Source organism: Fundulus heteroclitus, unplaced genomic scaffold (assembly GCF_011125445.2).
Source record: "Fundulus heteroclitus isolate FHET01 unplaced genomic scaffold, MU-UCD_Fhet_4.1 scaffold_110, whole genome shotgun sequence".
Lineage (NCBI taxonomy): Eukaryota > Metazoa > Chordata > Actinopteri > Cyprinodontiformes > Fundulidae > Fundulus > Fundulus heteroclitus.
In genome coordinates, this window is record NW_023396523.1 from 209,845 (window position 1) to 234,400 (window position 24,556).

Genomic DNA, 24,556 nt, shown 5'->3' on the forward strand with positions numbered 1-24,556 from the left:
CTTTTTAAGCACTTCAGCGAGGTTGCCTATCTAACCAATCAGAATGTAGAACCCAGATCTGTTTGACGGTGACGTTCTTAGTTGCTCCAATCAGAAACGCGGTTTACTTTGGGCCTGAAACGCTGGTCCAATCAGAATCGCGGCTTGGTGAAGGTTGGATCTGGATCAGAAACGGAGCTGCTGCTGTCATTTCCACAGGTAGGTCCGAGCAGAGTTAGCAAAAACGATTTGTTTCACAATTTCTTTCTTGGGCTTTGGGGGTTTTGTTCCGTGTGAAAGTTTGAAGGCATCTTGCAGTTTCTTAAGCCACAAAGAAGCACATAAAGCCCCGCTTGAGCGGCTCCTGACAGTTGCGAGCTAACAGCTAGCTGGCTAACGGTCAATGGATGAATGAGCTGCGGGCGTTTCCCCTGACCTGCTGCGGGCTAAAGCTCTCCTCTGATGGCGCTAATGTTCCCGATGGTAGTTGCAGAAATCTGAAATCAGCTGGATATTAGTTTGGGGGTTCTTCGTTGGCAGAAAACGGCTGAAAACACTCGGCTAACAGCGCCATTAGCTTCTTGCCTCCATGCTGGAAACTTCCTGCAGCTTCAAACACTCACCCATACTCCCGTTTACCAGGGTTTTACGACCAACATATTACATTTTAAATAAAAAAATATATACTAAAGCGGCCAGACATCTTATTGGCTTTATCTTAATTACGTTAATTTTCCGGATGCAGAGCTGTGCTAAAGTATTTTTGCAAAGTTCGGGGGTGGCTTGAGCTTGAGCACAGTTCTGAAACAGCAAATCTCTTGCATAAGATTGCATAACCATTTCCATTCGTTCTCTAGTCAGTAATTTTGTTGTTGTTGTTGTTGTTTTTTCTACAATTTGAAAAAGTTTAGGACAGTTAAAAGCTAGCAAATGTTTCTCTCATTCATTTACAAAGTGGAAATGCAGAGCAACCAGGTTTTGTTTACATCCTATAGAAAAAAGTTGGGAGTAGTGAGGAAAATCTTAAAACTAGTCAACAAAAAGCAGCAATGCCAAGATACTTTGTGTTGATGTTCATTTTTCCAAACTGTTTTTATAATAAAGATTTTCATTCTTGCTCTGAACACTTAAACTGAAGCCACGAAGAGGTCCAGGTGCTATTTTTGACCCATTCTCCATTCCACCACGCTTTCAGATGTCCAAACGTTTGGAGTTGTCTTTGTATTTTTGGTTGCTAAACTCTCTATTGGGGACTATGTCATCTATCAGGAACACAGTCGGGTCTGTCTGGCAGCAATGCCCTCCTCTTTATCAGCAATCTCTGAATGTGTGTAAAACAAAAAAAAAGAAAGAAAAAAAGATGTGGGCTTAAAGGCAGCACTAAAATCTCTGGACTTTTCTGCATTAAAGCTGTAGTTGGTATTCCTGTTCAGAAACACCTTTTTTGTTATACTGGGGGAAATGATTAGGCCTGTCATGATAAACCATAAATCAATTTTTTGCAAGATAGATCTTTATCACATGATTAGTTAAAATGATTTGATAATTTGCGTATTCATGTTTGCTTTATTTCCCCCTTGTGTTTCCCTCTTTGCTCTCTGAGACTGGATAACAAAAGCTTTCAGTACGGCGCACCGTTGTCTACTCACACCTTCCATCTTGTTTCCTTAGTTTAAGAGGAGCTAAATGTTGTGTCTTGGAGGCACGTGCTCTAAGTTTAGCATGAGAGCCGGAGAAACGCTAGTTTGAAAAGAAAATTGAAGAAAAGAAAAAAAATTGTGCCAAAGCTGAACACGACCACTGCATAGTGAGAGTTTTTGGCGTTTAAGCCAAATGATGGCGGCCAACCACTTGATCTATCTGAGGCGGTGTTTCGAGAGGAAATACTTGTGTTATTATGCCTTTATGGTTATTTGAAAAAGGTCTCCAAATCACAGTATTATGAGTTGGACCAAAACTCTGCCCAGTCCTGTAGTTTGGACCGAATTGCAGCGATTGGTCAGAGTTTTGGTCCTGCCCAAGCCCACCTCTGTCCCTTAAGTTTTGGGGGTATGGCCTTATCTGTTGGTCGTCCTACTTGCCGATTATTCTGACGCGCCAGTATGCGTGCACGTTTCTTGTTAGTTTCCACTTGCTGGCTACGCACGATCACTTCTAGTGTTGATTTATCCGGTTAGCTTAGCGGTTAGCTTCGGTGTTAGCCGTTCATTGTCACTCCGCTGCGCTCACCGTATACTTTGAACGTGGCTGAGAGTAGCAAGAAGCGAACCGTGTTCATGTCTATGAGGAGAAGAAGGCCTCAGTACAAAGAAATAAGACCAGAGTGGATTTGAGAGTTTTTTTTTTAATGCATTCACCCTGGGGAGCAGAAGAGCTCGTAGGACGGTCTTGCACATGCGCAGTTATTCAAAAAGGGGCTTGCCAACTCTACCTTTTAATGCTGCAATCACAGAATACAACTGAGCTATGCTAAGGGTACCGATGAAACCCGTGCCAACACAGAGCCTAGCTTCAAGGACTTGTTACTGGCCACAAGTTGGATGCAGTTTTCTTGCCTTGCTCCAGTTTCAGCAAAGTTCTGTCATAATGATCTGACTGACCACAGTGCATGTTCCCACTGTATGCAGTAAATAGAGGAAAACTCATTTTACATGTCAGGCAACTGGGAAAGAAACAAATGTAAGTTAACCTTTAAATTTGTGCAAAGCTCCTTTAGGTTAACCTTGTCTAGAGGTGTGTCCTGATCTCTGGGCTTGAAGGCACCTGGGATGCTACTAGACTCTTTAGGCTCCGTTTGTCAGCTCATCAGGGAGTGATTTGGGTCGTATTCTCTAGGCGTGCCTCTCTGCATGCTCTCATTCACCTGGCTACTTTCTTGAGTCTCCAGCGCCATTGACGCGTTTGCGAGAGAATAACAACTTTCTTAAGTCAGAAGACATTACGCCTCGAGACAAAAGACCCTTGCAGTCGCAGCGGCAGATGCTTTTCCTCTTCTGCCATGTTGCACAACACTGGTGTCATAAATGTCCTAACCTTTTTATGATAACAAACAGATTAGGTTTTATCTTGCGCTTTGCTTCAGTAATTCTGTAGTGCTTTAATTGTCCTCGCTGTCTTATCCTGTCAAAAGTTTATTTTTTTTCCTAAACTTGTTTATGAATTTGAACGATCTGTAAAGGTGATGTCCTGTGTGTGACAGTGCTGTGTCCTGTTAAGTCGTCCCTCCAGAACCATGGGAAAGAAGAGTCGGGTGAAGACTCAGAAGTCAGGCTCCGGGGCCAGCACTGTGGTTTCCCCCAAGGAGATGATGAACCTCATCTCTGAACTGCTGCAGAGTACGTGCACCCTTCGAACTTTCACTCCTTTGCTCTTTAAGCTTCTAAAGCGTAACTGTCAGAAACCTGTTTTGCCAGAATGCAGCAGTGCAGCGCCCTCTGCTGGTAAAGAGTGGGAGGAGTACGTCCAGATCAGAGGTTTGGTGGAGAAGATCAGAAAGAAACAGAAGGGTAAGACTGGGCACAGTTTCTCCTGAACACATTCCTTTTCACCTGATAAAATGCATCCAGGTTTCTGATTTCATGGGTTCAGGTTTGTCAACCGTGTTCGAGGGCAACAGAGAGGACTACTTCCCCGATCTGATGGCCTGGGCTCAGGAGAACGGGGCATCATGCGACGGCTTCACATTGGCCGACTTTGGCACGGAGGGCTACGGGCTGCGGGCCAGCAGGGACATCAAGGTGGGTGTTTATAGGACAATTCATCAGATAAATATTGAATTAGTTAAATAAAAAAAACATCAATGTCAGAATTCCTGACCCCTTGTACCGATTTTGGTGTGTTTGTACGTGTTTACAGGCAGAGGAGCTGTTCCTGTGGATCCCGAGGAAGATGCTGATGACTGTGGAATCAGCCCAGAACTCTCTGCTTGGTGAGAGTTAGTCCAGTCAAGCTCAGCCGTGTTAGGATGGGGATGGGACAATTGTTCATCAGACTCTGTGAAGCTGTTCTCGACATTTTCACACGTTTGAATTCTTTATGACAGACCACCGTAAATAAGTGCAAAATTTTGAAGTGGCAGGAAAATTATTATTGGCTTTAAAAGTTGTTTTTTTTTATATATATATATATAAAGGCAAAATTATTGACTGCCCTACAGTACTTAAATGCTGCATTTACAACAGAAAGTTGTTTTTTTCTGCATATTCTCATTTGGAAATTAGCTTAGGCTTAGTCAAATTAGACGGAGAGCTTCTTTTACTAGCAATTAGTCTTATTCACCAATTCTCAGTTGGATTTAGGTCTGGACTTTGACCGGTCCAGTCTAACAGTGTCAGTTCTGGTTGTGTATTTAGGGTCATTTTCCTGCTGGAAACTCACCTTCCACTTCACAAGTCTTTTACATCCTCTAATTGGTATTTTTTTGCCTTGCTCCTTTTTTAGTACAAGGCATTAAGCTCCATCCATATTCCATTAGCTCTAAACAGATTTCATATCCATGCTGAAGGAAAGCATCTTCGTTAGTGTGATGCTGCCACTGTGGTTTATGGGGCTGTTCAGGGTAATATGCTTTGTCCGTTTCCCTCCTCTCAGGGAATCGAATTTGCACGTTGACCAGAAAGTAATTATTTTTTTTTGTCTTCTCTGAGAAGATCTCCTTACATATGAAAAACCGGATACAGGACTTCTAATGGCTTTCTTTCAACAACGCCTTTGTTTTGCGTCTTCCATAAAGGCGGTATTTGTGAAGAGCACGACTAATGCTAGTCCTGCCAACAGGTTCTCCCTCTTGAACTGTGGATCTTTGCACTTTCTCCAGAGTGTCTATGAGCTACTAGGCTTCTTTTCTGATTAAGTGTTTTGTTGCCAAGCTTGGCGGTTCAGGTGGACGGTAATGTCTTCTTCAGTTAGGTTTGCAAATATGCCATTATCTTTCTGTTTTCTCTTGGTGGATAGATCAGAGGTTAGACAATGTACTGTAACTTAATCCTGGTTTAAACTTCACCACAATTTTATCCCTGACCTGACCGGTGTGTTACTCAGTCCTCTTGATACTGCTGGTCAACTACTGTTCTCTGATAAACTCCTGCAGCCTTAACAAAGCAGCCGGTGTTATCCAGAGATTAAAGCACATACAGGGGGAGTCTATTTACTGATTAGGCGACCTCTGAAGGCAATTGTTTGCATTTAATTTAATTTAGGGGTGTCAGGGTAAAACTTACTGACTAGAAATGCAACCAACATTTTAGAAAACCCTTTAAACTTTTCTGTCCACATCCCAATTTTATGCCTATTTGTGTCGGGCTAGCACATAAAGTCACCTTTAAAATTGGGTTGTTAACACTTTTTCTAGTCACTATAACCCCCTCCAATAAGGTTTGGGTGTGTTTAGAACTCCTCTCCTACTATTATGAGTATTAAAACAAACTGTCTGAGGCATCATGACCAGATCAACCAACTCAGCTGAATCCTGAAAAGTTCAATTGTAGTAGTTTCTATATAAAATGACTAAGAAGTTAATTTAATGAGCAGCGTACTGCTGGGATCTGAGTGAATCTGCTCATTTTTTTTTTTTTAAGAGTGTATAAACTCTGTGAATGTTAATTTATAATGAAGCTGATAGGACTGATAGCTTATGTATAGATTATAAACCACCTGATCCTGTCTCCTTTAGTGTTTAGTCTGTGGATCTTGTTGTTGACCTTACCGCCCCTCTGACTCCCCCCCGTGTGCCTCAGGTCCTCTGTACGGTCAGGACCGGATCATGCAGGCCATGGGCAACGTGACGCTGGCTCTGCACCTGCTGTGCGAGCGGGCCAGCCCATCCTCGTTCTGGCTGCCGTACATCCGCAGTCTGCCCCAGGCGTACGACACGCCGCTGTACTACCAGCAGGACGACGTGCAGCTGCTGCTGGGGACGCAGGCGGTGCAGGACGTCCTGAGCCAGTACAAGAACACCGCGCGGCAGTACGCTTACTTCTACAAACTGTTGCAGGTACCCCACCATACATTCACGTAGAGACAGCTGGATATTTCTTTGGCTTGTTTAGCGTTGTGAGGATTCTTCTGTGTTTTTTTTTTTTTAGATATGGCTGCATACAAACTTCTAGTGGATTATCAGGAAACAATCAATTCATAGCCGACTCTGTCCGCCTGGATGAATGTCATTTGTTAGTTAGACTGTCAGAAAACATTTGGATAGAAGTGATCAACCAAAACAAATTGAGAGCCAAATTTGCTGCGTTCTAACAGCTGCAAGCAAGACTCTTGAAATGATGCTAAATCACTAAAAAAAATATGAAACTCAGCATGAAATAAATACATTGTATAGTTTTTAAATAAACCTGGTCAAAAGTTTGTATACTTGTAAATGAAGAAAGCTGATGGGCTAATGAGAAAACATATCCCAAGAAAATGTCTTATTTTAATCTTGAGAGTCCGTTTCTGTTGTCCTGAAGGTGGGAATATTTTTTCCCCCTGTAATACTGCTTAACACCCAGCAGGGGGAGACAATTGACCGGTACAGAGCATATCAGGACAACTACATTTGGTTGGTCTGTCATCAGAGCTGGAGATAAATCATATTAGGATATCTTTAATTTGTGTCTAAACCTCTCATAATTGTCCTCTCATCCTGAAACCAAGTTAATTTCTTCCTTCATGGAGCCTTAAGACACATAAGCAGTGAATTTCTGATGAAATATCAGTTACCAGGCCCTAATAACAGATTATGCTGTTTTTTTTTTTATTAATCTAAATTGGCTTTGATCAGAACTCTACACGGCTCTTCTCTTTGATGTTGGTCGCCTTGTCTTAGAAAAAGTCAGAGACTCTTTTGTTGGATCTTTGACCTGTCTGCTGAAAATAATTAAATGGTAGTAATTGATTTTTTTGTTTTTTTCTTATATTGTCCCTGTCAGAGACCTAATATAAGATTTTCGGCAGTGTATTTGCTTTGTGGTCCTGTTCCTCAGTGGGAGTTTATATTTTATTTAATTTTTTATTTATTTTGTGTGGTTTTAGAAGATAAAGCTGCTATTTTTGTAACCTCACTCTCTGAATCGCTGCAGGGCTGGGGCATGTCTGACTGAGATGCTTTTATATGGTGGCGAAAGCATGTACCATTTGAACCAATAGGAAAATTACTCTACAGCAGCCACCGTTCAACCCTAAAAGGGCAGCATTAAAGCTGTAGTTGGTAATCCTGTTGATAAACACTTTTTCCGGTTAGCTTAGACCAGGGGTCACCAACATGGTGCCTGTTAGCACCAGGTAGCCCCAAAGACAACATGTGGAGCCTGTTCTAAAAAGAGCCCGATCCACCAGTGAGCTGCATCTAAAACTTTAAAACTTTGTTAACCAATGAAGCCGCTCAGTTCAATGGATATTCGGAGCATTACGGTACACTGTTACTACCTGATCAGCCCTGTAACAGGACCCCTGAGCTGTCTACAAGACCGCCTGACTGTAATGTCTAAACTAGAAGAGCATTCATATAAGGCAGCACGCACATGGAGTAAACGCTAGGAACAATAAACCTTTAATGCACCTTATAATCCGGTGCGCTTTATAGCAGTGTTGTAGTCAAGTCACTATGCCTCGAGTCCGAGTCCAGGTTCGAGTCTCCAGTGTTCAAGTCCGAGTCAAGTCCAAGTCATTAAAAAAAAATCTGAGTCGAGTCCGAGTCAAGTCCACTGCTCATCCGAGTCGAGTCGAGTCACTATTGATCCAAGTTCGTTGTAGGAACATGCCGTGACGTGGGATGTATGACATGAAGCAGTAACATTCCATTGCACTAATAATGGCTTTCCGCGAGCGAGCTAATTTTAGAACGTGACGTCATATCACGTACAGGGCAAATATGCATTTTCCTCCACTCTTTTGCTGTAGTTACCCTTGGTTTTACTCGGTAAAACTACTGCTTTTTCCAAGTCTAAGACGTCTCCTAATCATGGGTTTTAAACATTGTTGTTATGGAACGTGCAACAGCGACTCGAGGTACGCTGATAGGCCGCATATGAAGGATGTTAAAGTCGCAAGCAGCGTTGATCGGCTCTCGCAGCCAAGCGCGCTCCGGCCTATTGGCCACCGCTCCGGCCGGCCGGCGGAGTTCGCGCACCGCCGCGGCTCCGGCCCATGACTCACAAAAAATCTGGTGCAGACCGGTCGATGCAGCGAGGAGATACAGCCGTTGGATAATGATAATGATAATGCATTTGGCCACTGGACCGGACTAAATTGTTCAGCGGGCCGGACAATTTACACCGATTCCTGGACGGTGACTACAAACAGAAAAAAACGGCCGCTGACGCCATGAACGCCGAGCAGGAGAAAAACATCGACTTACCGTTCTATCAACTCAGCCCGTTTTCCAGGCTTTCTAAGCCCTAAGACACTCAAGCCATCGTTTGAGCTGAACGTTGGTATGTTGTTCCACAGTTCTACCAGTAAACTAGGCGCCTGGACATCCTCTTGTGATAGTTTAACAGCGGAAAAGTCGGTCATATCGTTGTATCTGTTGCATGTGTAATGGCTGGCTGCTACGTGCGCTCTCACACTGTTTGCCCAACCTTAGCGGCAAGGGGCGTTGCTCATGAGATGGTTACGTCACGTGCGCGGTACGACATTTAGATATTAAAATCATACACCAAATAATATTCTAATGACATATTAAAATTATAGCCTAATGATATAAAAAAAAAGTCGAGTCTTTTTCTCAATTTCCGAGTCAGAATGATCTGAGTGTAGGAGTCCGAGTCCAAGTTCGAGTCATCAGTGCTCAAGTCCAAGTCAAGTCACGAGTCTCTAAATGTATGTATTGACTCGGACTCGAGTTCGAGTCTCGGACTCGAGTACTACAACACTGCTTTATAGTCTGAAACATACGGCTATGAAATTGCACAATAACATTAACGTAGCACTCTTATGTCCAGTTTATACATTTTATCTGGAAAGAAAAAGTAGATTTTGGGGTAAGTTAAACTTTAAAGACACCTTGGATAAAGTGTCCAGCCAAACCACTCCAATCAACATTTAGGAAGATCTACTTCAGAGAGAAGAATGGGAGGCACCTAGGCTGAATTTTAAGTGTTTTTGCAAAAGATCTGAAAAGGGAAAGGACAGAATGTAGTTTGTAAATCCCCCTTTTGTGGCCCATTATCTCACTTTTAGAGCATGAATTGGATCAACAGGGAACCTTTTCTTTTAAAGTTTCTCCAGAAGTGACACAAATAGTTTAGTTTGAGTGAAAAGAGCTGAAGATCAACACCACACATGACAAAGAAAAAAAAAAAAAAAAAAAACTAAAGTTGGTTCTCCTAATTATCACGTTGAAGAGTTCAGGTGAGATACGGCGAGCCCTTTATGATCTCATATTAACACTGTTGCTGACAGAGTCTCTTCATGAATAATTAATCACAGAACACACACTTTAGTTCCTCACTGACACGTTCTTATTTTGATAATCTTTGCACCATTTTTGTTGAGGTTTAAAGAGGGTTTGTTTCTCATGCACGGCTTTAATAATTCATCACAAGTGAGACGCAGAAAACAAAAACAGCAGCATCATAAACACCTCAGGCATTAAAAATTTATAATAGATTTTACAAAAGACTTGTTATATTATTTTGATAGATTTGTTTTTGGATTTTAACTGATAAACAAATTAAAAGAAGTGTCTAAATTATAAGAACTTTATTCTTATTTGTATTTTGGTCATTCTTAGACTATATTTAAGGAAAGCCACTTGAAGTGTGATCCAGTAAATTCATAGTTGTCAGTTAATACAGTGAAAAATATGTTGTTTTTTTTATCCGAAACTACAGCTTGTTGGGTGTTTAAAGAAGAGGAAAAACTAATTTATTTATTTTTAAGAGTTTCTATATCCTGTCGGTATCCGTATAGGAAAAGTTTGGGCTGTATCGTTTTTTTTTTGTTGTTGTTTTATGCATTGTTTTATGCATTTGAAACTACAACCAAATATATTTTTGCCTTCTGCCTGAAAAGACTTGTGATGTTATATAATTACTGTATGTAATTCAGGCCATTTTAAGATGTTTTAATATCTTAAAATCTTGATATCTGCTCAATATATCGCAAATCAATCATTATTGCAGTGTCAGTATACGCAATATGTATAATGCAAAGACCTGCCTGAACTGCGATACATGTTAGCTAATCATTTAGGAACACTTCATTCAGATTCTCAACTCATGTATATTCGATAGCACTTTTGTTTTAGAAGGTAAAGTGGCGATGCGTTCAGTTAAAAACTACAACAAAACTACTGTAAAGTTGTTGTAATGCCAAAACATCAGACATCAACTAGAAGCAATTTTTTTAAATAGTAAGTTGTTGTTGAGATGGAAACAGTGGATTTAAAAGAAAAATTCCCAGTGGTTTTAAAGACCTACTTATTATATGTGCTCTGTTTGCTGTAATACGAAAGCAGAAAGACAATGATTTAACTGTTTGTTTTACTGCAACCCAGTAAAACAAATAGTTTTCACCAATATTATTGCACACTGTATGTTTTTCTAATATCATACATCCCCAGCTCTATATTATTTTTGAGCTTAATTTCTGAATCTGTAGTTTGGACCTGTCCAATTTTGTGGATGAGCCAAACCACACAGTGATGGATGAACACAGGACAGACTGAATGACGGCTGTGTAGAAGATGAGCAGCTCCTGTGGAAGGCTATACTACTTGAGATGCCGCCGGAAGTACGTTCTCTGCTGGGCCTTCTTCCGAACAGTCTCTGTATGCGGACTATCTCAGGTCCAGGAGACGGTGGTTCCTTAGAACCAGAAGTGATCCACAGCTGACATTGTTGTTGAGAATGGTCATATTCTCCAGAAGTCCATCGTCATCTCTACTGTCTTTAGCGGGTTTAGCTCCAGGTGGTTCTGATCACGCCAATAGACCAGCCGAGCCACCTCCTGTCTGTATGTAGACTCGTCATTGTCCTGGATCAGACCAATGACGCTGGTGTCATCTGTCAACATCAGGCATTTCACAGACGGCTCTGTTTTGGTCCGCTCATTTGTGCACAGAGAAGAGTGGATAAAGAACCCACCCTGGTGAAGTATCGGTGCTAGTGTTTGTCCTCAGTTTTACTCTCTGTTGCCGGTCAATTAGGAAGCTGCCGACCTGTTTGCCTGTAAGCAAAATAAGGGTACCGACTGGGTACCGTCCAGTAAGGGGCTTGTGATCCACTTCAGATATCTCAACGTCAGTTGATCCAAGAATTTCATAACCAAAGACATCAGAGCAAATGGCCTGGACTCCTTTAACCCCGTGATTGTGCGCTTCTTGGGGGCTGGGATGACATGAGGGGGTGGTAGACATGGCCAAGTCTCAATCTGAAGGTGGTATATGTCTAGCATTCATGTTGGAGCAATTATCTCCAGTCAGCTCTGCTTCTTTTAGGTCTCCTTAATGTGTCCCTCCACCTCTGCTTTGCCAGTTTTTACCTGACTTTTTTATTTTTAGCCTGTATGGGTTTTTTATACAACCTCCAATGCTGTCATGAAAGTTTCAAGAAACAGCAACAATAAAATGCTAAATAAAATAATCAGCAGTTCATTAAATAAACAATGAAATTCTATTTTATTGTTCTCTCAAATTTTAAAACTCACTGGCTCATGACTGAATGAAACGTGTTGCACAAACAACGCAAATTGACATTTTACGCCAGAGCCCTACACTCACCACAGTCCCTCACCTAAATAGCAGGGTTCCTGCCAGCGCATTTCAGCATAATGGACCGTTAGCTTGTCAAAGTTCGTTACAAATGAGCGTAACGGTCAGTATGACGCGGGTGTTTGAGAGCAACTTAGCAACGTCAGTAAAGTTCTTGATCGTGCATCAGCGCAGCTATAAACCTCCCAATCAGCATAAGCTAACGCTAGCTGTTATGAAGCTTGACGACCAGCCCCCTTCGAACTGCACGACGCAACACTCCTCTGTGGGAATGCATCCAGAGAAGCAGTCTCTGGTTTTTAAACTTTGAATTCACAAAGTTGGAAAACTGTTGACTATTCACACACTATCACAAACGACCGGAATCAGCAACGTGGCCCCTTTTCCACTCGATCCTGCTAAACTGAAGCTTGCCGTTAAATTTCGAAATTCTCATTCCGTTTTCATGATTCAAGTTCTCAGAGATGCAGGCTCCACCCTGAAAGCGCTACTGCTGCTCCCAGAAGGTTAACACCAACACAGCCAACCTTTACTGGCACCTATAGTCTATTTCACACACTATACTTCGATACCAAGATCTAGAGGTGTTTAGCTGTGTAAAACCTCCTCCCCCTGTGGGATCTCGCCGGTGGTTGGTCTGTCTGTGCACATTAACATGCATCAGTCTGTTCAGCCAGTTATTCCCAGATCCAAAATGGTGGGCAGATACAGAGACAGAACCAGGAGACGGGGGGGTGGGGAAGCCAAAGAACGAGGTACATTCAGGTCAGTTCAATTCAAAGCCAAAGTGACAAGCTAATTTTCCAGCCCGGTCATCTGAGGAGGAAGAGGAGGGGGTGAGAAAGGAGGAGCTGGGGACAAAAGAGGGAGGGGGGGGGGACTGAAGAGTGTGTGTGATGCTCCATCTCCATGTCGGGTACAGTGTAGAAATATAATCCACAGTGTGTGTGCGTCTTAGTACTGCTGGGGGGGGGGGAGTGCACCAAGGAAGTTAATGGGGAACTCAACTAATTCAAACAGGTAATGTCTAGAAGAGATGCTGATTTAGCCAGCGGCAGTTTTCATTAAAGATCTTGGAGGGGCAAACAATGGTGAGAGGCTCTCCAGTTTGTCTTTAATCAGTTCAGTAGTTTCTCCTAAATGTTCAAAGATCCCTAAAGATCTGAAGACATGTGCATCACGCTTACTTGTTTTCTTTATTTGTTATCTTTAGGGTTCATCTTTTGGAGGGATGACATACTCTTCTTCTGCTTTGTGGCTCATATTCAAACTTATTTCATCGTCTTAATGACATCAAATTGTGCATTAACTCAAATTTTCTGTATCTTAATGGAAACCAAATTGTCACCCGGTTTGGGAGATCAGATGATGGTGATCTCTGAGACGGATCTTGGAGCTTTAGCATCTTACAGAAGAACCTTAATATGATTTTCGAAAGCTTTTAATTTTAATGGACCAATTTTGTTTTGTTTTTTTGTGCAGAAGCGTCTTTATAGTCGAGGTGAAGATGTTTTTCCATGATGAGGTCTTTGAGAAACCTTTTTTTTCATCAGGGCATTGATCAGTCATGTCTTTGTCTGCGTCTAGTGCAGAATCCTGCTCTTGGACTTTTGATAGGAAGCTGGAACATGTCTCCAGGGTTTGCCTTCATCCACTGGCTTCCTGTCAGTTGATGGATAGATGGATAGATGTTAGAATTGTATTGTTGGTGTTTAGAGTTCTGAATGGCTCAGTCTTGTCTTAACTACAGAAACCTTTACGGCACTATATTGCATTTTCAGTTAGTGCTCAACTTCACATCTTGAATTTGGTTTATTTCTACTTATTGCATGTTTTATTACAGTATTTTATTGTGTTTGACTAATCAATTTTATCACTTATTCTCATTTGATCCAAAGCCATAGACTTATTTTTCCGTTTATTTATTGCTTTAAGTATTATTCTAATACTCTTGGTTGCATTAAATCATTGCTTTGGAGCAATTTAGAGGATGTTTTGTTGGTCTAAAGTCGATACAGACTTTGAGTCGACTGCATTAAAATCACCATCAATAGCCGACAGTACCACATGAATGAGTTTTTGAGAAACCGCTGTTACGCTGCGTTCAGACCTAACACGATTTGAGTATACCAGATGCCCCCAACGCTCAAAACACATTTGGTCTGAACACAACATTAGGCGCTACAATACAAAAGTGCTGAAAGTCCAGCAGAGATTTTAGGGCAGCATATGCTGCCTTCAACGCCACATATTTTTCCAGGGACATCAGCCCTTCCTGGCAAACCAATTTCTGTTTTCATCCCAAAGGAAGGGCAGAAGGAGGAAGGGGGTGCTGCCACTAGACTGGCCTGCTTACCGTCTAAGTAGTTTGGGGAAGAGATTGTTGGAACATTATCACTCCAAAATGTGATGAAAAATTATCCCATACTGTTCAACACCTGAAGACGTGTTTGCAGGGAGAATGGAGGGAAGATAAACCTTTCATGGGTTGGTATTTTTGAAGTATTAGAGTAAACCCCTTACTGGGTGTTTTTAGTTCTAATCCTAATTTTTATTTTTTTAAAAACAGGACCTTTAGGCGCAGGATCTCTCTATTTTCATTTTTTTTACATCAAACTGGGACAGTTTAAACGTGAATGTCGGTCGGTGGCGACTGTGGCTTTAAGCGGAGAATCCAGTGACATTGGTGGACACACACACACACACTCTTTCAGAAACGCGCGCACACACATATTCATGCCCAAATTGATGAGGCAGATTTATGACGGCTGCTGGCCACAACAAATTAAGCTGACAGTGATGTATGTGGGGGGTCGAGTGTCACGCTGCACCAACAGACCACACACACACACTCGCACACACACCAGTGGTGGCCCCCTACTCCCAGTCCTTCTTGTTAGGCTTCCCTGTCAGGCAGCCCCCCTCCAGCATACCTGCATAATGAAATTCCTCGGACTGATTTGTGTTTTTTTTTTTTTCCTTCTCCTCTCTGCATCCCTAGACTCATCCCGCCGCTAGCAAGCTGCCCCTGAAGGACGGCTTCACATTTGATGACTACAGGTCAGTGTGTGTCGTTAATAGAAACTGGAGCAACACCACTTTTTGGGTTCCTCGCTGATTGCTCCTTACGGTAAATAAGCAACATTTAATTCTTCCACGTCTCTGTTGTGTACCACAGGTGGGCGGTGTCGTCCGTCATGACACGCCAGAACCAGATCCCCACTGAGGACGGAAGCCGGGTCACCCTGGCGCTTATCCCCCTGTGGGACATGTGTAACCATACCAACGGACTGGTAATAAAAACTCTCTTGGATCATTTTAATGCCAAAAAAAACCCCCAAAATGTTCCAAATTGTTTTAACAGAAGCCCCATGCCGCCAGAGGTCGTCTTTTGTCGTCAGAGAGCAAAATGGTCTGTTGGCATGTCTGTCGTATCGAGCGACCACAGGCTGCTGATTCACACTCCCCACCTATAAATCTGTGAGAATAAATGAAGGACAAAATAATGCATCCTATGACAAAAACGGTGTAGCCCTGTTGCATAAACGTTTTTATGCCTTTCTTGTCATTCATGTCTTTTGTAATGCAACATTTTGCAGTCCCTCCAGGAAGCTGCCATGTAGCGATTGTAACTATTAACGCAAATTCACTAATTATTCGCATTTTTTGCAACTTGCAACTTTTACCATTTCCGCCACTTTTCCGCAAATCAGACCAACATCTTCGTACATTTCCACTCTCGACATGTTTTCGGGGCAGGCGGGAGAATTTCATTCATTGAAATGTTCAGGTTTTAAATTAACTGTTGCGATTTAGAAAAAAAAAAGAACAGTAAAAAAAGAACAGCTGCAAAATAAATTTCCTTCATACCGTTCCAGTAGCAACAAACAGGTGACAGAGTGGTGGGGGAATGCTTCCCGACACTCGCCTATTGTCCTCCATCCTCCCCACAACTCGACCACGCCCCTCACTCACCACCTTCTTCTCTAAATAAAAGTTATTCTTTTTTATATGCAAAATTTATCAGGCAAAATAACTTTTTAGGGTGCTATAATTAAAAAATGTACAGCAATTTAAATTTTCTTGTAAGACCATGTTATGGAAAAAATAAAGCGTTTTTGAAAAAGGTGCCACAAAATCAGTAATTTTAGATAACAACGATCACAAAAAGAATCACAACATCCTGGAGGGACTAATTATGAGTCCAATAAATCAATTATTTATTTATAAGGCATCTATTCCATAGGAACAGTATATGGGCATATTTTAATGACTTTCTAAAGATGGATGGATTTTGCCAGTTCACAAAGCGAATTTATTCAAGTTGTTACGTTTAGAAATGAGGGTTGGATCCAAATGTTGGACATCTTTGCTCGTGTACAGTTTTAAAGCAACATGGAAACTAAATTAATTTGGGTTTGATTCCTGAAGGTACAACTGCACTGGCAGAAGGCCTTGGCTTAGATATGACTTAATTAGTTTTATAAGATTCTTCCTGGCCTCATTGATTTTTAAATACTGCTAATACTGACCGCACATCTTAGTTTAAGGATAAAATGCTAGGAATTATTAATTCAGAAGTACTACCATGACCATTCCAGTACATCAGTAGCTTGACTAATTCGTGCAGCAGTGGTATTCACTATAAACAAACCGAATGAGTGAAAGTTGTTGTCCTCTTCCAGATCACTACAGGCTACAACCTTGAGGATGATCGTTGTGAATGCGTGGCTCTGAAAGACTACAAGGAGAACGAACAGGTGAGGAGACGATTGCCTCCCTTGGGTTTCTGTGCCTGTGCTTACCTTTTGAGAAATGTATCTGGAAAGAGGAACCAAAATGACAAAACCAAGCTATACATGCTGTTTATAAAGAAAATAGATTTAAACCTATACAAAAACCAGATATATTCCCAGAAAGATTATAAAAACACACGCTTGCTCTTTTAAACGTATAGAAAACACCATGTTCAGATCTTTGGCTGGAGTCATGCAGCGGTGTGACATAACGTGCGAGTTGAATGAACCGCCAACACCTCCTGAGAAGCTAAAAAGTGGGCAAATAGTTCTTAGCATCTGGTAAGATTTAAATGTCCAAATCAAAAAAGACAGACAGTAGGAGGTTAAGAAAATGGAGGAAATTTCAAATGTTGAAGCAGCGGTAGAGCTGCTTGAGGAGCTGCTGTTAAATACGTTGCATCCACATCTGATCTCTGGTTCAGTCGCACAATGAACCGTTCATTAGTCTGACTGTGCATTATATCAATGACAAATGGAGACTGTGCACCATAGTGCTTAGGAAGGCATCTTGTCCAGCCGATACCGGGGAGATGGTCAGACCAGGTTTAAGCTCTCTGTAAAGGAGAGGCCCTTGTCGGTGTTACTACTGGCGCAAATGTAGTTAAAGCTGCCGAGATCAATAGATGGATGCGAGTGCAGTGCTTTGGGCACAGGCTGCACCTGGCAGTCGATAAGTGTACATACCTTAATGATAATTAACGTAATTATTATCACTGTTATCATTCAGTTATTGTTGCTTAATAAATCGCAATATAGATTTTAGGCCATATCGCCCAGTCCTACACGCACCTTCTGAAAAGTTCAGCTTTTGTCTCGTCAGTCCAGAGAATGTTTACCTGAAAAGTCTTGGGGATCATCAAGATGTCTCCTGGAAAACCTGAGACGAGCCTTGATGTTCTTTTTGCTCAGCAGTGGTTTCTGTCTTGAACGGCTACCATGCAGACCATTCTTGCCAGTTATTCTCTTATGGTGGAGGCATAAACTCTGGCCTTAGCTCAGGCAAGTGGGCCCTGAGGTTCTTTGGACGTTGTTATGGGGTCTTTCGCGACCTCTTGGACGAATCGTTGCTGCGCTCTTGGGGTAATTCTGGTCGGCCGGGCACTCCTGGGAAGGTTCACCAATGTTCTGTGTTTCACCATTTGTGGACATTGTGGTTCGCTGGAGTCCCAAAGCTTTAGAATGGCTTTGTAACCATTTCCAGACTGATAGCTCTGTTACTTTCTTTTTTTGTTCCTGAGTTTCTTTGGATCTCTCTAATCACTTTTCCCCACAGGGCCATGTAGGTTTGGATTTTTTTCCCCTTTTAATAATAAAAACATTCATTTAGAAAATGCCTTTTGTGTTTACTTCTGCTGACTTTGACTAATATTTAAATTAGTTTGATGTTCCGCAACACTTAAGTGTGACAAACGAGCAAATAAAAATAATCTGTAAGGTGGTAAACGCTTTTTCACACCACTGTATGTGTCCGTATTTAAAAATGAATTTCAACCATCTTTAAAGTTGGGATGAAAGTGTCTGATGGATGATTTTTTTTTCCCCCCCCTCTTCTTTTCCTGTAGATTTACATCTTCTATGGAACGAGATCCAATGCGGAGTTTGTCATTCACAACGGCTTCTTCTTCCAAGACAATGCCCACGACAGAGTGAAGATCAAGTTGGGCGTCAGTAAGAGTGAACGTCTCTATGCCATGAAGGCCGAAGTCCTGGCACGAGCCGGCATCCCGGCGTAAGTGCTCCCCTGTTCGACCTGGAAAACCTGCAATATGGGTCACGGAGGGCTTCAGGCTCCCCACTAGCTTCTTTTCCAACGCTTGACGTTTCATCCAATTAGACCCCACTATGCCATAACTGAAGCATATAACTTAAATGTTGCAACAGATCTACTTTATTTCTCTCCTCCCACCCCAACGAGTGCAAAATTAGTCATCCGCCCCGATGCTTTCATCACCAGGAATCTTAATCATTTTATCATTAGCCCCTAATTTTATGCAGCATTCTCTATTCTACATTTTTAATCAGAAGCCTTTAATCTCTTATTGATGACGCTCCGAATCTGAACAGTAGAAATTAAGCGAAACAATTCCCCTTGTTGCACCAGCACTTTATTAAACTGGTAGATCAGCTCGCAGATCATTTTTAAATTCAGGGTTGAGTAGCTTTTATAATCAGACTCCTCTTACAAACAGGTCTGTCGTTTAGGAAATGGAGTGGAAAAACTCCTCAAAGATAAAAAAAAAAAAAATTAAATTAAATAAAAAAAGGGATTTGTGGAGCTGCAGGACAGAACTCAGGGATAGTTTAGTAGAACAGTGGGAACTGGCCAGGATCTGTTTGTTCTGTGTATTATTAAAAAAAGATTTTGGTTTCATCTCCGTGAAAGATTTACCCATATAGTTTCGAAACTTTTAAACTGTGCTGTTTATAAAAAAATTAATTATTTTGCACACTGCTTAGTAGCACTGGGCGATGTGGCTTAAAAATAAAATGTCAGATTTTTTATTTTACTCAATCGGTTTAATCAATTTTCTTTCCTTTTAGTTTCATTAAAAACAAATTACTGAAATTATTTTAAAAAATGTACTTTTATTTCAATGATCTCATCTGGTGGTGACCTGAGTTCAAATTGTAACTTATTATGAGCTTTAAAACATAAAACAAGATGGCTGGTCTCGCCATAGTAAATAATGAAAATATAACAAAATGTTTACTACTAGTTCTATTGCACGTCCAAGAACATGCTTCACTTCAGTGCCTTGTCTTAGGGTAAAAAGGTTTTTGTATTTTGACAATATATTTTCCAAAACATAGGGCTGGACGATATGGCGATATTTACCCCTCATTTTCGTTTCTCAAAAATAAATTAAAAAAAATAAAATAAAAACTTGCTTTTAAGTCGAATATTTTGTGTGGGAGTTGACCTGAATGCAAAGTGCAGCTAAATATAAGCTGTGAAATATGCTTGTGAAATAAGATGCCGCAATTGTAAATTCAAATTAATTGATTTATCGCCCAGTCCTCATTCAACATTGCATCCTATTACCAAAACAATTTCACCTTCCAGGACTGATTTAGTGCAAAGTTTCATGGAAGCCCTGGAGAGTGCATTGGCAAAAAAAAAATTTTTTTTTTCTTTTGAAAAAGGTTATTTCCAGGATAAAAAATTAAAAGATAAAATCAATACCGTCCTACATTTAAAAAAAGTTTTTGTTCTCTAAGCAATCTGCCCATAGTGCACTAGGTTCTCTGTCCCCTCTATACGACACTAACAATCATGCAACATTCTTCCCCAGCTTGGCGCGTGCTTTACACTTAATTAATTCATCCTTAGCCCGTCTAAATGCTTCAAGCGTTGGGTGTGAGAATGATCTGGAAAAATAAGTTTTATTCAGTTTACAGCTTTCAGGACTACTGCTGACACACCTTCTAAACTCCAGAGCAGTCCTAAGAGGACGGGCCTGGACTCAGTATTAGGCATTGTGTTCATAATCACCGATGCAAAGTGAAGCTTCTCTCCTCTAGGGCCCTGGTGCAGTTCATGTTTGTGACTGAAGTTGATTTATTTTCAGCTCCTGTGTGTTTGCTCTGCACTGCAACGAGCCCCCGATATCAGCTCAGCTCCTGGCCTTCCTGAGAGTCTTCTGCATGACAGAAGGTAAGAACCGCAGACGCACACAAACGCGTTGTGAGATAACAGCTGCAGGGCATCGCCCACCTCACCGAGAGCCGCAAATCTGCTCACAACCAAACGGGAACGTACCTCATACTCCGCCGCTTCGCTCAGAGCGTCTCCAAGCGACCGTTTCCTCCACGAGAGACGGGGACGAGGGGGGAAGAACAGTCGCAGGGGACGAGCAGTGCCCGTCCGTTCCCGAGCCGGTTAATTGATCAAGGCAGGCCACCAGATGTGTGGAAGGAGCAAACCACTGTGGGGTTTGAAATATTCATCGGCATGTATGCAAGAAAGGCAGCGATGTCATAAATCCCCAGTCGCACAAGGCCGCAGCAGCCTCCTCCATCGCAGGACTCCTTACCCAGGACCCTGCGTGATTTATTATTCACATTTCTGCTGCATGTTAATAAAAGGAAAAGAAAAATCAGATGCCTTTGGAGCTGTGTTTGAGAGAGCCGGATCCTCTGCATGCGTGTAAGTGTGCCAACGTGTCGTAACAGATGTGACATGACGGGGAAGTGTCTCCACACAACTGGGACACTGCTGGTAGAAGATGAAGAGAGGAGAACAGCAGTTATTCAGCACTCGGTTCCAGGAGAATGAGCCCAGAGACACAGAGGTTTAAACTTGGGACTGTTCCCTGAGATTACTCACCAGCAGCTTTGCTAGGTGTGGTGTCGCTGCCTTAGAGTTAGCCTGGGTGATTCTTGATCGGCCGATTCTCCTCTGAAAACACAGGGTTGGGTTTTTTTGTTCTGGGTTTGTTGTGAATCTTATGTGGAGTGAAATCCTACTTAGATTGTATCTTTTCTCCTGCTCCCAGAGGAACTGAAGGACTATCTGCTCGGGGATGGAGCCATCAACAAGATCTTCACCCTGGGGAACAGCGAGTTCCCCGTCAGCTGGGAGAACGAGATCAAACTGTGGACTTTTCTGGAGAACCGAGCGGCTCTGCTGCTAAAAACCTACAAGACCACGTCAGAGGTCAGTCGGCATGAGCTGATCTGAAAATTGAAGGCTGAGGTCTCAATTTGGAGATTTGGCTGCAGACCTTTTTAAAATGATAAATGTTGATTCAAATACATTAGCTTGCTAAATATATGAATCAATATTAGGATTTAATATGTGTAAGTAGTGATAGGTACTGATTAGTTAAACTGAATGCGGGTCTGGCTCTGATGATGCTGACAGAAACACATTCATGCTGCGTCACTTAAGGACTGAGCTGCTGCTGTTTCCAGCTTCATACTGATTCATGTTGCTGTGTTGTTCTAAGCCTCATGGCTCCACACTATGATCTGTTTCTTCTTTTACGTTTACCTTTTTTTCCTGATTTATAGATACAAGCTAGGGCTGGACGATAATTCAATATCAATATGTATCGATCGATAGACGTATATCGATGATAGAAAAAAAAAGGGTTGATAAAAAGTTCAATATAACTTTATTACATAACGAATTTCCTTCTTTTTGCATCCTTTTCATGTAAGTTAATTTTAGTCATTATATCATCCCAACCAATCACAAACGCAGACCCAGGAACCATAAAATGCCCAGGGCAGCACTTAAAATCTGTTTTGAATTTGTTGATAATTATCAATATCGATCAATATTTCCATTTTATCAATTTGCTTTTTTTCTATATCGTCCAGCCATAATACAGGCCCTCACAGAAGTACTCACATCCTTCAACTTTCCCACTTTTTATCACCACATGATGGTCCGACACAAAGTGTTGAATTGTAGAAAGAGGATGCATGGCAGCTATTTGCATTCAGCCATTAGCATTCAGTCATTACTTTGTGGGACCACATTTTACTGCAATTACAGATACTACTGTTTAACTTCATCAACTCTGAGCAGTATTCCTGTCCTCGTGGAGAGAAAACCTCCCCCCACCATGATGCTGTCACCACCATGTGTCACATGGAGACGCTGTGTTCAGAGGGTTGTGCGGTTTTAGTTTTCCACCACATATAGTGTTTTGCACCTGGGCCAAAACATTGCATTTCTGTTCTGTTTTTGAATGTCTTAATCTTGAATTGAAACAGAAACATTGTTTAACTCTGTAGATTAAGCTTATGCTCCGACGCCGGCCTGACATCCATGTTTAAAACTGACTCAGAACATTTTAGTACCAGCTGCTGTGTTTAGCTAAAAGTCTAGAGTGAGATGTACGGCCTGCCGGCTCTAAACCAGTTTTAAAGAAGTTAGAACTTGATTTATGTCAAATGGAAACAAACCAGAAAATATAACTACAAGTGTTGGTAATTGGGGAGTTTGTCCAGCCAGATTTATCTGCTGATTTACCCATGAACTTCATAAACACTGTCTGGAGAAGATACTGATTATGTGAATCTGATGTTTCTGCTTCAGTCAAAGCAGTTTTCCTCGTTTTCTCTCTCTTCCAGGATGACCTGGCTGTTCTGGAGAAGCCGGATCTCTCCCTCCACTCCCGACTGGCCGTCCTGCTCCGCCTGGCCGAGAAGCAGATCCTGGAGAAGGTGTCCGCCAGCGGCCGAGACAAACGGCTCTACTTCCAGACGAAGCTGGAGGAAGGCGCGCCGCTGCCGCACTTCGAGGAGAGCGACATCGCTCTGCTGGAAAACAGCGACACGGATGCAAAGCTTCCCATCATCCTGCACAAGCTGGAGGAGGTGGAGGAAAGAGACGGGCTCCGGGTGGAGGAGCCGCTGCTGAACGGGGAGAAGGTGGGCTTGGGAGCGGAGGAGAGTCAGGAGGTGGGCAGAGATGTTGCTTCAGACCGGACGGGTCAGACGGAAGCGTCTGAGCAGAGCGCCAATCGAACTGAAGACGACCCCGAAGAGAACAGTAAATAACTCGGCCCCGTCACTGCCGCGGCTCACGCTATTTATTTATTTTGTCTCTCGACGAGTGAAAACCCGTAGAAGCTGTAAAATATGAACCATATGTTCATCCAAGCTTCCCGCAGAACACACTCAGCCTTGTTCCAGGAGAGGTTCGGATAAAAAAAATCTGCTTTGGGTTCAGTTTGGGACATTAAAACAGCGAAAGGCCTGCAGCATGGGAAGACTGAGAGAGGTGCAAACCACAAGGTGGCTTTAAGCAGCTTGATGTTATTTTTTTTACAAAGCAAGAACCTCTCCTGTTTAGTGGATTAGCTGCTTTATCACAGCAGGTTCGCCTCCATGTGTGTGTTTTTCAGTTGACAATCACTGTCTGGTTGTTCGTGAGCGACCGCCATCACTGCCCTTCCCCGCTTTTTGGTTTAACCGACTCATTTGTCAGCTGGTTGTTCAGACTGAAATGGAAGATTTACTTTACAATGAAGTCGTTTTAAAACATACGTATGAATGTACTGAGTGTAAAGCTGCAGCGGTGATCCAGCAGGAGCGATCGTCGCGTTTTGTTTTCTTCATGAAGCCATAAACGGCACTGAGGAGTCAGTGAGGAACAGGAGTGTGTTGCTTTTTTTGTTGTTGTTTTTTTCCCCTGTTGGAAGTTTGCGTTTTCTCGGATAGCTTCAGCATGTTGGTTTAAAAAAACACACACACACACAGCAGGAGACACCGTTCTGTTTCTTTCCTGCTTTATGTTGGTTGTCGCAGTGAGCCTGACGAGCGTCTGTGTGATAACCTGACAGGCCGTGAGAACCAGAAGGAAAAGGGTGAAGAGACTGGGATGGTTTACCGTGTCCTTAAAAGTGTGTTTGATTCATACACAGCTGGGTCTGTTTGACATGTTACGATATTAAAGAGCATAAATGCCAAAGATACAGTACGCTCATAGTAAAAAGTGCATTTTTCTTAAATAATATCAGGCTGTATTAAAAGAGTTGGTCTTTATCGGGTTGCTTTGGTTTTTTTTCCCCCCCGAAATCGAACATCAGGTGTTCAAAAGATTCAAGACCCGAAGCCGTCATTATTTATTCAACAAAGATGAAGCCACATTGTAGGAGCTGTGCGGGGAAAGTTGAGTTGGCCATGAACTCACCCCGTATATCAAGGCGTTAGAGTCAAACGTGAGGAAACAGCAAGAAAGCTACTGTAGGATGGCCCAGAATAGAAAAGAGCTGAGGTGTTGCAATGGCCTAGTCAAAGTCCAGGCTTTCTAGCTGATTACAATGCTGCACTGGGAGAGAGCTGCACAGAAACAAATGCGCGAACGTAATATTAAAGTTTGCACATTTATTATCTTTAATAGCACTAGGCTCTTAAAAAAAGAGTGCATGCCTGCCTTATGATGACATAAAGAGAATTTCATTGATTAAGGCAGCAGCACCTTAGGAAAGGCAATAAATCAGGATGAAAGCCCCGTAGATGCTTCCACTGTTGGTCACGTACTATGCACCAGTATTTGCACCATTACATTCTGTCTTAGTTTATCTAATATTTTGGGAAATTTAAGGATGTTACAATATGA

The 24,556-nt window shown here is 42.1% G+C and overlaps 1 protein-coding gene across 2 annotated transcripts; it reads left to right on the top strand.

Moving 5' to 3' along the window:
* Positions 1-91: 91 nt before the first annotated feature.
* Positions 92-23,979, top strand: setd3 (SET domain containing 3, actin histidine methyltransferase). 2 transcript variants are annotated; one of them, XM_012852802.3, is made up of 13 exons: positions 92-198; positions 3,196-3,314; positions 3,393-3,485; positions 3,568-3,716; positions 3,835-3,907; positions 5,715-5,971; positions 14,682-14,740; positions 14,859-14,973; positions 16,366-16,440; positions 18,042-18,208; positions 20,049-20,134; positions 20,976-21,136; positions 22,564-23,979. In XM_012852802.3, exons 2-13 carry the CDS (start codon positions 3,212-3,214, stop codon positions 22,990-22,992), a joined length of 1,767 nt encoding a protein of 588 aa, XP_012708256.2. In that variant the 5' UTR covers positions 92-198; positions 3,196-3,211; the 3' UTR covers positions 22,993-23,979. The 2 variants fall into 2 exon arrangements, with proteins under 2 accessions (XP_012708256.2, XP_012708249.2); XM_012852795.3 differs by having other exon boundaries at positions 108-198; positions 3,179-3,314.
* Positions 23,980-24,556: the final 577 nt, after the last annotated feature.

Coding starts and splice junctions, on each gene's coding strand:
- setd3 (XM_012852802.3), top strand. CDS start 3,212: ATGGGAAAGAAGAGTCGGGTGAAGACTCAGAAGTCAGGCTCCGGGGCC. Junction 5,972..14,681: donor ACTTCTACAAACTGTTGCAG/GTACCCCACCAT, acceptor CTGCATCCCTAG/ACTCATCCCGCCGCTAGCAA. Junction 16,441..18,041: donor ACTACAAGGAGAACGAACAG/GTGAGGAGACGA, acceptor CTTTTCCTGTAG/ATTTACATCTTCTATGGAAC.